Below are 14209 nucleotides of genomic sequence, written 5' to 3' on the forward strand. Positions count from 1 at the left end.
CTTCTGCCTTTTTCTGTGTTTGTGGTACCGAGGAATGGAACCCAGGTCTTCATGCATGCTAGGCAAGCACTCTACCACTGGGTCACACTCCCGGCCCCATAAATTGCCTAAATTATTACAACAATTGAATGTGACATAGACTATTGCCAAAAACTATGTATTCAATAAACATAGAATGACCTAGCCGCTTTTACACAAGCTGCCCCAGAGTAGTCTGTTTTCAGTTTATATGGATAGCATTGTAAGGTGTATGTTGTTGGGTCTGCCTGTCAGAAATGGCCCCTTCTCTTGTTTCTCTCCAGGCAACTGGCATGCGTGGTGGCAATGGGAGGCCCCCAGATCATTTTCTCATCCTCTAACTACTTCCCCCTATATAATCTCTTCTCCCTCCATAATCGGTTTTGCTCTGTCCAACTCCCATCTTGGAAGGTTGGAGATTTGGTCTCTCCCTCTCAACCCTCTTCCCTTCCTTGAACCGCTTGGAAGTTTCCTTTCAGCAGCCTTATTGTCATGACTCAGATGGGGTGAGGGTCAGTCTGCCTTCTGCCCCACTCTCCTACTTCCCCCTTGAATCCAAGGATGGAAACTCAGTGGCCTGGCATTTGGTACAGTGTTTCTATCTACGTAGTCTTCCTCTCTGTCTAGGTTAACACACACTCAAGTTTGCTCTATCAGGTTCAACCCAACACCTCACCCCCAGCAATCTGCTCCCATCAGGCCAGATCCTTCCCACCCCTGCACTGGGCTGTCCCATCCTCACAGACTCCTCCCCCCAGCTCCTTTCCTGGAATCCTTTTTTACTACCTCCCCCCACCCAGTGCTGGGCTTGAACTCGGGGCCTGAGCACTGTATTGGGCTTTAATCAAGAGTAGCGCTCTACCCCTTGAGCCACGATACCACATCTGGCTTTTTCTATGTATGTGCTACCGAAGAATTGAACCCAAACCTTCGTGCATGCTAGGCAAGCACTCTACCACTAGACCAAACTCCTGGCCACAATAATAGTAGTAATAATGTGGAGGAAAATAGTTGGTATAAACTACAAGATGAGCCAAAAAAGATGAAATGACTTGTAGATTTGTCCAGTCAATTACATCAAGACAGGGACAGGGAAAAGAACAGCTGAGGGCTGGGAGTTTGGCCTAGTGGTAGAGTGCTTGCCTAGCATGCACGAAGACCTGGGTTCGATTCCTCAGTACCACATACATAGAAAAAAGCCAGAAATGGTGCTGAGGCTTAAGTGGGAGAGCTCTTAACCTTGAGAAAAAGACCAAGGACAGTGCTTAGGTTCTGAGTCCAAGCCCAGGACTGGCCAAAAAAAAGAACAGAACTGAGTTCTAACAAAGAGAACCATTTATTGTGACTGGATTAATTCAATCATAAAACTCACATATGTGGTTAAAGTCTTTTTCATGCAAAAATAGTAGACCAGGAAATTCTCAGAGAAGCATTACACAATTTTCAATTGAAATTTTATTTAAACTAAATGAGCAAAATCCACAAGGAAAAACATTTGATAAGCATTGTAATAAGAATATTTTGCTACCATATGCTGGTAATCCTACCTACTCAGGAGGCTGAGAGCTAAGGATTGTGGTTCAAATCCAGCCCTGCACAGGAAAGTCCAAGAGTCTTGTCTCCAATTGACAACCAGGACACTGGAATTAGTGCTGTGGCTAAAAGTGGTAGTAGAGTGCTTCAGTAAAAAAGCTCAGACTAGCCAACTGCCAAGTGAATTTCATTAGTTGCAATAGTTTATAGAGAAACTAATGAATTAAAATTTCACTCTTCTAGACCTTCACCTTTAGCAATTGAGTATATGTTCCATAATGAAGATTATGAATCATAGACAATGGACATTTTAATACATGTATGCATGATAAAATATTAGGGAAAAGATTCTGTCTTGAAGAAAATTGTGTTTTTGTGTTTACCAAACCCCAAAACTTCATTTGGTGTTGTAAGTCACCACTAGCTAATATATAAAGAAACAGGAAGCAATTGTAAAGTTAATTTTAACCAATAGTTTGTTTTTGTGGAACTTATTGAACTGATTGCAAAGGACAGAGTTCCTCTCCATTTGTATATATTAGATATATATACTAGACATATTAAATGAAGTAATTCTGTAAGAAGTGGTCTGAAGGCAATAGGTAGAATCACCTGGATACTCAGTCCTGCTATGAACCTGTGTCTGCACCTGGAATGGGCAGGACATAGGGAAAGAGGAATGCACCAGCAGAAATGATTTGGGTATATTGTACAAGCAGCAGGAGAAAAAAAACAAACTGCAGGTGAAGGAAAATAAGAGTTGCAATTAGGTACGATTAAGTAGTTGAAGCTTAGCCTAGAGGAAGGGATTAAAGGGTTTCTGCGATCAGATTCTGTAACTACCCTCAAGGGAGGATTGTCTGCATAGAGACAAGTTCCTCCCCCTCACTTCACGATGCATGTATCTTGACATGATCTATGAAAGGAGACACATCAGCCAGCGAATCCCACATCTTGAACAGGAAGTCTGCCATGTCCACGAACCATGGCGTAACCTTCTCCTTCCCCTGAGCTCCCTTGGCCAGCAGCTCCTCCATCTCCTTCCGGCTCAGGTAACGGTAGTTTTTGACTTCTCTGGAATCTGGGTTCACTGTGAGGTTTTTCCGCACAAACAGAATGTAGCCGATTTCATGTTCTCCCCAGATAGGATCTGATTGAACCTTAAGGTGCTTCCGAGTTATAAAAATTATGTCCTTTATGGAAATCTGTATAGAAATAAATTCAGTGTTAACTCAGTCATAGAATATTTTGCTTACTGAAAAAACAAAGCATGGGCTAGGAGTGTGGTGTAGTGTAGAGTGCATGCTTAGCATGCATGGAACCCTAGGTTTGATTGACTCCTAGGTACCACGTGCACAGAAAAAGCCGGAAGTGGTGTTGTGGCTCAAGTGGCACAAGGACTGACAAAAAGAAATAAAAACAACTTGTAAATGGTAACCCGTGGATAAAACTACTTATTAACTGTAGGCAGTGTTCCCACTGAGTGCCACACAGTACTTAACCTTGAACAAAACACTGGGCACTTGGCATTGAAGAGGTTCACTTCTGTCTGGGATTGTTTCTTTTTTCACACACAGTGAGAATAATGAGAACACAGAGCACAGAAGACTAAACAGACACATTGGTGTTAACCAGATAGTGATGGGAAAGCGAGGCTCTGTCTCTATTTTAGTGACTTGGTTCCCAGCCTGTCCGGTGCACCAGGGGGGGAATAACAAGGTCTCCCATCTGCCACTGTCTAAGTTGTCTCGTTTGGATGAAGAGTGTGGTTCCCGTTGCCAGGTAGGGGCTAGGAGTGGGTGGCAGGTGCAGTGGACGCGTGTAAACGGGGTCTTGGCCTGTGTTTCTCCTATTTATCTCCTGGGGGCCGGGGTGTACCTGCTCTGGAGGAATCCCCAGCTCTGCCTTCAGACGTCTCAGAGCTGCCCTCCTGATCCCTAGATCATCCTTGTCCTCCAGTTCCTCAGGGTTGTAGAGTGGGTGACCAGAACAGGAATCTGAAAAATACCCTGGAAAACAAACAAACCCACACACCATGAACTGATGTCTGTTGGGAATTTTCTTCTAAGCTAAGCAATTTCCTTTCTAGCCATTGCTTAGGAGATGGAGTAGGAAATGGTAGGTGTACTTGTGATGTGTCATCCAAGCTTCAATTTATTGGCCAATACTTACTATTAGTACTATCTACACTAATATGTTATTTTTTTGAGCTGTAGTCTTTTCATTGATCCTTTTGTTGAGTTTTTTCTACAGCTTTTTATCATTTTTTTATTATTTTGTTAATTGAAAAAAGTATTTTGGTGCCCATTCTGGGGCTTAAAGTCAGGAACAGATCACTTTCCCTGAGCTTTTTTGCTCAAGGCAAGCACCCTTTCACTTGGCTCATAGCTACACTTGCTTTTTTTGCTGGTTAACTACAGAGAAAGTTTCACAGACTTTCTTACCCACATTGGCTTCAAACCTCAGAGCTTAGAGCTCAAGCTCCTGAGTACCCAGGGTTATACGCATGAGCCATGAGCACCAACTTATGCTTCTTTTTATATTTTATATTTTATTTAAATTTCTCAAGACGGTGACAGTAGAGCTCTTGCTAATGTGAAACTAAAAATCTTTTCACCTTCCCCTCTTGGGTACTGGAATTACAGCTTCACAGTATTATGCTTGGCTATTTGTGGTGTTATTAAGACAAGTAGATCCACAAAAGTCACTGATGCAATTTCAAGTGTAAAATATTGGTAACTGAATGTCTTTTCTGAATTTCAGTTGGAGTGGGAAAGTTTAGCTGAAAGAGAGCTCTGATGGGTTTAATAACTCAGTTGCATCCCAAAGCTCAGAGGACAAGTCAGTGTTCCTTTAGATTTCACCTAGGTTAACTCACCTGCATATGTGTACTTAGAATCTGATCTTTCCTGCACTAAGAGCTGGTCTTCCATGTTGAAGAGGAGCACACTGAAGCTTCGGTGCCTGAGCCCTGCAAATGGGTGCACATGAGTTCATTTAGAACAGAGGTCAGTTTGGAGTCTGCATACATGCTTTCCTTCTCCTCCCTCATTATCCTATCTAGAGCAATACTATGCAGTAACTGGCATCTTTCTGTGTCAGGTACTAATCACTTAGGAAGAGGGGGGAAAAGAAAGCCAGGGGGATGCGGGAGGAAAGAAGGAAGAAAAATAGAAGTGACTAATCCTAATCCAGACTCAGCTCTAGGATGTTGTGTGGCCCAATCCAAGAGTCCTGATGCTGCCTCTACTAGTGTTGGTATACCAGCAAGGCGATGAGTGACCCAGTGGTCCCTTACCCTAGAACTAGCTGGGGCATTGATAATACAGTAAAGTGACTCTCAGCCCCTAGGTTTCCAGCAAAGCATTTCAAAGCAGCTGCAGCAAGCGAGAGACTACATTGTTCTTAAGATCCTCTTTCTTGCTCACCCTTTGCGATGTTTTCATTCAAGTGGCAGTTCATCTTGGTCTCACATCCTATGACTCGATCGTGGTCATCAATAATGATGCACATCTCCTCCAGCCGTTTTCTCTGCAGTTCATCAAGGTGAGCTGTGCCTACTACAGCCATACCTGCAAACTCAGATCAGCTGAAGATGCACCCTCTGCTTTTCCAGTGCAAAGCAGAAAAGAAAACGGAGCCAAACTCTTCCCACATCGACAATGGAAACTGCACACATGGAGAAACACGTGAGTGTTTGTTTGAACATGATTGGATCTATCATTATAAGCCATTTAGTTTTGGTGAAAGCTTAAAGCTTGCTTTAAGTTCCTTGGTTCTTCCAGAAGCTTAGAGCATGTTTCTGACCTTTATCATCCCACGGGCGTTGGGAATTATTCTTGCCATGAAGCTAAAGAGGAGCCTTACTGTTTAAATTCATCAATGGATAAGACTGCTGTGCTGTCTGTATTTGGTTACAATTTGTTACTTTAAGTAATTGTACAAAGGAATACCCATTTAACAAAGCAGTTTGATGAATGCATTATGCATTGTGTTTTTAGTTGTTTTCTTTCATTTTGTGCTTGATTTATTTCCAACCAGGTTTCTCAGCAGTATATAGACATTAAGGAAGTAAAAGAAGAAAAAAAATTCCAGCATCCTCGAAGCAGTGTAATTCCTGGTACATATAGTGTTTATCTAAAGAAAAATAAATTGGTCATTAGATGGTATTTATCTTAAGAAAGAAAATATGAAATGAGAGAATATGAATTAGAAGGAACTGAGTACAGCGGAGACAGTAAAGATTTGAAATGCCATGTACAGAAAAGGAGTCATAATATAGAGACATGGGCTCTCACCTCTTCTGAAGATGAGAATCTTGAGCTATCTCTAAGTCCTGTAGTTGGAGTTGTACAGTTTCAGCTACACCTGGGCATATAAATGTGTGTGTGTGTGTGTGTGTGTGTACAAGGGTGGGGACATTACTAATCAATCCCATTTGTGTTGAAAGATTAATCTGCAATTGTTGTGAAATCAGTGCACACCCTTCAAATCAATGAAGACTATGCTGAAAATAATGATTTTATTGTGTGTCAGCATAAAATAATACAAACAATGATAAGTGAACCATTCAAAAATTACAACCAATGTTTTTTCAACCCAGTACAGTTACTTATGTAATGAATCTTTCAGAGCGATAAATACTACAAAACTATTCAAGAAGTTGAGTCTTACAGCACATGAAAGATGAAAATTGCACAAGCAAATTCACAGTTCAACAACTCACACTTAAAGAGGACCTTTGGTTTATGCCTATAATCCTAGCTAAAGAAACTGAGATCTGAAAGTGAAAGCCAACCTGGGAGTTAAGCCCAGGAGACTTCTCTCCAATAAGCCTCAAATACATAGAAGTGTAGCTGTGGCTCCACTGGTCAAGTGCTAGCCAAGAGGAAAAGGAGCTCAGGGACAGTGTCCAGGCCCACAGCTCAAGATCCATTAAGGGGGGGGGCAGCTCAGTGAGAAACTGAATAACAAGTAATAGGTTGAACCAAATGTTTGCTATTATACAATAAAGCTAGACATCGAGAAAAAAACTGGTGAGTTCAGTTCATGTGGAGCACAAAGGAATGGGAGGCATCTCGAGGCAGGGGGCAGGTGGGGTGGTACCAAAGCCAACATCCCCCTCTGGAAGTAGAGCGGCCAGAACCCCGTGTGTGCAGGGACCACCTCACAGTTGGCATGGGAAGCTAGTTAGTATTATCCAGGGCTTAGGAGATGAGCTGAGCAGGCAGTCAGGGTATCACCTGTGATCAGATTTCTTATCAAAGTGTGAGGCTGTTACCAAACCTGAAGCAGGAAGAAGCCAGAAGCAGAATGGGCCTTCTGCATACAGAAACAGTCCCACAATCAGTGTGTGTATTTATTATTTGCCAACGCTTGAGGCTTCAGAGCTGAGCTAAGCAAGTAGCCAATCTTTCTCATCAGAACATGAGGCTGTGATAAAACCTGAAAGAGAAAGAAGCCTGAAAGAGAAGGTGCCTGGAGTAGAGATGGAGGGGAGGCTACTCTGCCCTCTGGTCCACACCAGTGCTCTGTTCAACCTTGCAGGGGGGCTCTGAGGATCTGGCTGGCGTGAACATGGGGGTTGCCATAGTACATCCACAGGATATCACTTTCTCTCACTTCCTGGTACATGTGTCCCCTTCTCACCTGTGGCCATGTCACTTCTCCATCTGTTTACAGGTTTATGCACTATTCGTTTCATAGGATGGGACTCTTCACAGTCCAGAGGACACAGAGGAGTCTTCAGCAAGGTCTCTTCTACCCTCCTGCTTGGCTTGAGCCAAAGCGGGGGCCTTCCTGCTCCTTAATGTCACACTGGCACTTCTCCCAAGGGATTCCTTCCCTCCCTTCCAACATCCTGTTGGAATCTGCTTTGATTCCAATCATCTGGGTGGGGTAGATGGTTAAAATTTGGTCAAACTGGAATTGAGAAAACATTTTGAAAATCTATGTCGTCTAGCTTCCTCTTCCAGAGAGGCAATGGATGAGTCCTTGGTATTTTAGGGCCCAGGTAAAAGTAGAAACCAAAATTGGGATCAAAATTAGACTTGCTGTCATATGTATTTATGTAATCACCAATTAATGCAATCAAAATGCTGACAATTTATCTTCTCAATTTTGACATCTGTCCTTCAGTTCCTCATGGATTTCTCGGCCCTCTGTGGCTTTATCTATCTTTCTTTTTTATCCAATCTCAAAACAAAGATCAGGGCCGGGAGTTTAGCCTAGTGGTAGAGTGCTTGCCTAGCATGCATGAAGACCCGGGTTCAATTCCTGGGTACTACATACGTAGCAAAAAGCCAGAAGTGGTGCTAAGGCTCAAGTGGTAGAGCCCTAGCCTTGAGAAAATCCAGGGACAGTGCTCAGGCCCTGAGCCCAAGCCCAGGACCAGCAAAAATAAATAAATAATTAAATAATTAAAAACAAAAAAAAACAAAGATCAATGGAATTAAGCCGAAATCTTTTACAAAAACAATTTTGGAGCCTAGTGTTGTCACTGAGCCTGTCATCTGTCTGGTGCTGCTAACGGCAGTGATCTGTACTCTCACAGTTGTGCCATTGTGGGAGCTGTGCATCCATCTGTACCGCTGATAATCATTGTGCTTAAGATACAGGCAAGTGGGCAAAGGAAAGCTGCTTCCAAAGGAAAAGCAGAGTTCATGGTTCCTCTCCTAGAAGTCCTTGTCCAGGATTCTTCGGATCATATTTATCTTTTGAATGTATAGGTAACAGAGTATTGCCTGTCGAATGTGAAGGGGTTAAAGGGAACTTAGGTGAGGAAAATTGGTTGAGGTGGAGCTCCTGATCTGGGACTGAGAGACCAACCCCAAATGGAGTCCCTCACTCTGAAGGTCACACCATCAGGACAAGACTTAGTTACTATATCTGACCTGGTAGGCAATCTGGAGTAAGAATGATAACAGCCCAGTCCCCAAACAAGCTACTTTGCATTGCATAAAAAAGAAGTCTCAGGGCTGGGGTTTTGGCCTAGTTGTAGAGTGCTTGCCTAGCATGCAGAAGGATCTTGGTTCGTTTCCTCAATACTACATGTATAGAAAAAGGCCAGCGGTGGTGCTGTGGCTCAAGTGGCAGAACTCTAGCCTCGAGAAAGCCTAAGGACAGAGCTCAGGCCCTGAGTTCTCACACGAGGACTGGCAAAAAATTTTTAAAAAGTTCTCTGGGTACTGATGTTATAAGCAGAGTAAGTTTGATGGGTTTGTTTTGGTTCCCTGTTTGTGCCTTGCTAGCCTTGTCTGTCTACATAGTTCAGCTTATGGGAAAGCTCATTCATTTCAGTTGAAAGTGTCATCAACAAATTGGTTCCCATTTCAGATAGCATAACAGGGCCTGAGGTATGTGAACGAACACAAGAAAGCATAACCTGAACATATGACTCCCTGAAAACATCATTGAAAACAAACTACCCAAGCTCAACCTGAAATCTTAATTACTCAGGAGGCTGAGTTTTGTGGATCTTAGTTCAAATCCAGCCTAGGCAGAAAAGTCCCTAAGACTCTTACCTCCAATGAACCAGCAGAAACCTGTAGTGACATGATGGCTCAAAGTGGTAGAGTGCTAGACTTGAGCAAGAAGTAGCTCAACAACAGCACCCTGCCCCAAGGTTCAAGCCTCCTGAGTAACAACAACAACAAAAGGCAACCTGAGGGTTACCACGTTGTCTTCCTTAGGTAGCTAGGAGACCGAGAGAAAGTGAGAGACAGGAAGGCAGGCAGAGGTGGGAGGAGAGACTATTTAGGTAGGGGGAGCAGGTGGTTTCTGCTCCAGGCAAGGCATCCATGTGGGACATGTCAAGAGAACGGCTGAGGGTGACTCTAACTAACATGTACAACTAAATAAAAACGAATGTAAATCAAATCATGTGCATATCAGTCATTGTTGAGTGAAATAAATTGGCAAGTATTATAACCCGATACCAACTACAGACCCACTTGTTAAAATTTATACTGAAACAGCATATGGGGGTGGGAGGCGCGGCTCAATTGGAGGAGCACCAGAAAAAGCATTACTACCTTTCTCACTCATTGCATCTTATTAGCAGAAAGAAAATAACAGAAAAACAAATAAGGAAAATCTCCAAGGAGGATTGGTAAATTCCTTTAAATGATTTATTAATTGATTGATTGATTTTTTTTAACTCAACCCATGTTTCATCTTTAATGGTTAAATACATATAACATACAATTTTTCATGTTGACTAACCATTTTTAAGTGTACAATCAAGTGGTATTACAGTTACATTGTTATGCAATGAATCTCCACAGTTCTTTTCATCTTGCAGGAGAAAAGTTTATATCTTTAAACAGAACTCTGCCTTCCTGGTTACTCCATTTCCCTGGCAATAGTCAGTCTACTTCCTGTGTCATAGAAATAGAACCTTATTACAACCTTTGGGTTTTTTTTTTTTTTTTTTTTTTTTTTTTGCCAGTCCTGGGTTTGAGCTCAGGGCCTGAGCACTGTCCTTGGGCTTTCTTCAAGGCTAGAGCTCTACCCTGAGTCACAGCACCACTTGCAGCTTTTTTTTTTTAATGTATTTTTTATTGTAATTAATAGAAGGGTTACAAGATATTTGCCAGATAAATGGTGCATTAATTCCCACACATTGATACCCTTTCACATGTCATGGTCCCCATTTCCCTTCCCCCTCCCCCACCCTTCATCTTGTTTTCCCCTGTTCCCTATCCAATTTCAGATAACCAAATACAATTATATCCGATATATCAGATAACAAAGTGAGATAGTGTAACAATATGAGATAACCAAGGGACAGTAGATGTGATGAGAGATAACATAGTACCTTCAGAACAACAATGATTAATTATATGGCTTATGTTTACATCATATTTTAAATGACAAGTTTAACAAACAATTGTTCAAGGAGGAAATCTCTACATTCTCTGGGACTTAGTCTTTAGAACTTAATCAAAATTAGGCTAACGGTTTGTATGTCATAGAAACATATCAGTTTATGAAATAAAACATTATGATTATAGAGTCATAGGTTTTTTTGTCTATATAGTTATGTTTGTATTTCCATTACCATGTCCATAGCTTTGGGTATGCAGTTATTGAGTCCTCTCTCTTGTACACTGATTGATTGATTTTAAATTACTTTAATGTGAGATACAACAGGGTTACCTTGACATAAGTCAGGTGATAAGTTCATTTCTTTCCTTTTGCTTAAGTTCAGCTGTTTCCTCATTCTCTCTCATTGTAATGATTTATTATTAAGAGAATGAACTAATGCCTAACACAGGTTAGAATTAGTGACTACAGAAGGGAAAAGGTTTGAGCCTTGAGATAAAAATGAATTGTCAGCAGTTACAATTATTTGGAAAAGTCAGCAAATTAAAATAACACATTTCCAAACATCCTAACGATTCAGGTGCCCCCATTTTAATATGATGAAGATTGAGACTGTCATTCAGAGCATTCATAAAATGAAAATTATAATACATGTAAGCATGACAATGTTTTATTGAAAATATTCACACCATACTCTATCTTGAAGGAAATTAAACAATTTAGACTTCTTAATTTTATTCCATTTGTATAAAATAAGACTCTGTTTTGTATTGTGCATAAGTGCTCATTGTGAAAACAAAACAATAAACACTGTGAAGTTGTTTATCTCATTAACAGTCATTGTAGTCACTGTTGTGAAATTCACTAACTTTAGCACAACTGAGTTCCTCTACTATTTTATGTATTTGTTGGGAGCCAGAGTGGAATCAAACTGTCCTTTGGTTTGCATCAGATAATTGCTTTATTGCGTTGTTGTTTTTTGACCTTGTTCTGGTTAACTGATCTGAGATTTACCATATGAATGTAACCCCCAACAGCTCCCTGATCTACCATCTGGATGTAACCCCTGGCAGTTCCCTGCTTTCAAGAAAGTAGATAAGCCTTGATTTGGAAATAAACTGGGCTGCAGTCCTAAGCTCACAACCTTCTTCGGCTGCTGACCTGGGCTGTAGCCTTCCTGAACCCCATCTGTTCGTCTCTCTTCTATTTTTTCCTAGTCCCTGCCCCCTATTTCAGGAATCCTGGTTCGCTGCTGGCTGGCCCTGGCAAGTGGCGCCCAAACAGGGACCCTGAAAATCTGGGATGATGGTGGAGGACCCCCCCTGCTGTGGACTCTTAAGAGAGGATCTTAAGAGAGTGAGAGAGCGGGAGAGTGTAGAGTCAGGAGTAAAAAATTCAGACACTGTTCTTAAAGAGGAGCTGCCCAAAAATCCCTAGGGAGAGACAAGCTATGGATGTTGTGGCATTCTATGATGACTGCATTATTTATGAGAAAACTGGCATAAAACTATCCCTCAATTCTAGGGGCCACAGTTAACTTGGAAATCACATGACCCTGTATGGATGGAGCAATGGCCTATTGGTAGAAAAAAACAATGGGAGCTGTTAAAATTAGTATAGAAACAACTTCAAAATTCCCTATTTTTGTTATCAAAAGGGTCAGGAAAATACAGGTGTATGCAGCCCAACCAGGGCTCCCAAGTCTTTCATCAATTTCTAATAATTTGTATGCTATTGAGAGAAAGGGGTAAGGAGTAGTTTGTCCTGGCCACCCCCATTGCTGGGGAAGCTACTAAATATTGTATTTCCCGCTGTTTTGCTGTGATGGGGATTCCCTCACAAATTAAAACAGATAATGGCCCTGGTTATGCAGGCCGTACATTTCAATCCTTTTGCCATTCTTATAACATCACTCATATTACAGGCATTCCTTATAATCCTCAGGTCAGGGTATTGTGGAGCGAGCTAATGAATTACTAAAACATCAAATTGTTAAAATAAAGTAGGGGGAATTGTATCCTGCTACCCCTGTGAATATACTTAATCATGCTTTATTTGTTTTAAATTTTTTAAATCTGGACTTAAATAATTTATCCGCTGCTCAGCGATTCTGGGAAAAAAGAGCAGCGTGCTTTTGCCTTAGTAAAGTGGAAGGATCCCCTAACTGGTGCTTGGCACAGACCTGATCCCGTTCTAACCTGGGGTCGAGGACATGTGTTTTTTCACAGGAAGACAATGACGCCTGCTGGCTGCCTGAACGCTGTGTTCGGATTGTGGAGAGTGACAGTAGCCATCCAAGCAACGATTCACTGGGCCTATACCCCCGACCCTCCAGTGGTGCATCCTGCGACGTGGGAAGGACCTGAGTTATTCGTGCATGTCAATGGGACTGCTCCTGATCCGTTTGTTCAACACTGTCAAATGATTCCCCGGTGTGTCAATCACCAATATTACTGGGACTTCCTCACAGCTACTAGACTGGTCAGGAGCCAATTCTACCCAGTGTTTTAATCCTGGACTGTGGTGGATGAATGGCCGCCCTCAACATCAAGCACGGATGGTTGCAGCAGCCCTTGGTAATGTGACCTGGCCCAGCTCCTCCTATCAAAAGAACATTATAAGCGGTGTTTCTCCTCCTTTTGCTACTATGTATGGACCTTTTAACATATCCACTGATTCTACACAATGTAATGTAACATCCGATAATTGTTCTTTTACAAATTGTATGTATAGTGGATTAGCTACCTCTGTTATGATTGTTAAACAACCACCTTTTATTACGTTACCTATGAATACGTCTGGACCCTGGTATGAAGATTCTGGTATCTTGGTTTTACAACAATTGAAAGACCTAATGCACCCTAGGAGGTTTATTGGGTTAATAGTAGCAGGCACCATCTCTTGACACTGAGATTACACAGACAGCCAAGGAACTGTTTGAACAGTCTCAGCACTATGTTCCCTTCTTGAGTAACCTAAAAGGCTTGCTGATGACCTTTGTTGGTCCAGGAATGTTGCTTATAATAATTATTATTTGCCTGCCTTGTGTGGTAAAGATCTTGCAAAATTCATTGCTAAACCTTGCAGGACAACTCCACAGATTCAAGCTCCAGATGGATGAGATCCCCCCGGAGAGGAATCACAGTCAAAGACGGGTAAGAGGGGATGCGCTCTGACCAACCTAAGACAGGGCCTTCAGCTTGATCTGAAGAAGTTCCCCATGATGGGTAAGGCAGTTAGTGATCCACCCAACTTAAGACAGGCGGGTTCATTTCTTTTAAAATAAAGAGGGGGGGGCGGAGTGGGGGGGATATGTTGGGAGACAGAGTGGAATCAAACTGTCCTTTGATTTGCATCAGATAATTGCTTTATTGTTTTTTGGCTTTGTTCTGTTTAACTGATCTGAGATTTACCATATGAATGTAACCCCCAACAGTTCCCTGATTTACCATATGAATGTAACCCCTGGCAGTTCCCTGCTTTCAAGAAAGTAGATAAGCCTTGATTTGGAAATAAACTGGGCTGCAGTCCTAAGCTCAAAGTCTTCTTGGGCTGCTGACCTGGGCTGTAGCCTTCCCGAACCCCATCTGTTCATCTCTCTTCTATTTTTTCCTAGTCCCTGCCCCCTATTTCAGGAATCCTGGTTCGCTACCGGCTGGCCCCGGCTGTTCTGCGTGGAAAAGTGGTATCAACAGGTCCTGGGGTGACCCCGTGTCTACCCCTGGAATGGGCAGGAAATACTGGAGCAGGGAGGAAGCCACAAGCCCAAAAGGTTTAGGACAAATGGTACATGGTACAAGGCAGCAGGAGAAAAGCAATTTCAAGATGAAGG

General features: G+C 42.2%; 1 protein-coding gene across 1 annotated transcript; it reads right to left on the reverse strand.

Moving 5' to 3' along the window:
- Positions 1–2441: 2441 nt before the first annotated feature.
- LOC150045852 (isopentenyl-diphosphate delta-isomerase 2-like) lies at positions 2442–5121 on the reverse strand. The gene is made up of 4 exons (XM_090318699.1): positions 4980–5121; positions 4430–4522; positions 3430–3560; positions 2442–2756 (listed from the first exon to the last, which is right to left on the reverse strand). Exons 1-4 carry the CDS (start codon positions 5119–5121, stop codon positions 2442–2444), a joined length of 681 nt encoding a protein of 226 aa, XP_090174825.1.
- Positions 5122–14209: the final 9088 nt, after the last annotated feature.

Source organism: Megascapheus bottae, chromosome 26 (assembly GCF_031878675.1).
Source record: "Megascapheus bottae isolate mThoBot1 chromosome 26, mThoBot2.hap1, whole genome shotgun sequence".
Taxonomy (NCBI): domain Eukaryota; kingdom Metazoa; phylum Chordata; class Mammalia; order Rodentia; family Geomyidae; genus Megascapheus; species Megascapheus bottae.

Excerpts from the sequence above, each read along its gene's own strand:
- LOC150045852 (XM_090318699.1), bottom strand. The coding sequence starts at position 5,121 with ATGGCTGTAGTAGGCACAGCTCACCTTGATGAACTGCAGAGAAAACGG. Across the intron at positions 4,523-4,979 it reads GAATGAAAACATCGCAAAGG|GGCTCAGGCACCGAAGCTTC; the intron begins GTGAGCAAGAAA and ends ACCCATTTGCAG. Across the intron at positions 2,757-3,429 it reads TGGGGATTCCTCCAGAGCAG|ATTTCCATAAAGGACATAAT; the intron begins GTACACCCCGGC and ends ATTTCTATACAG.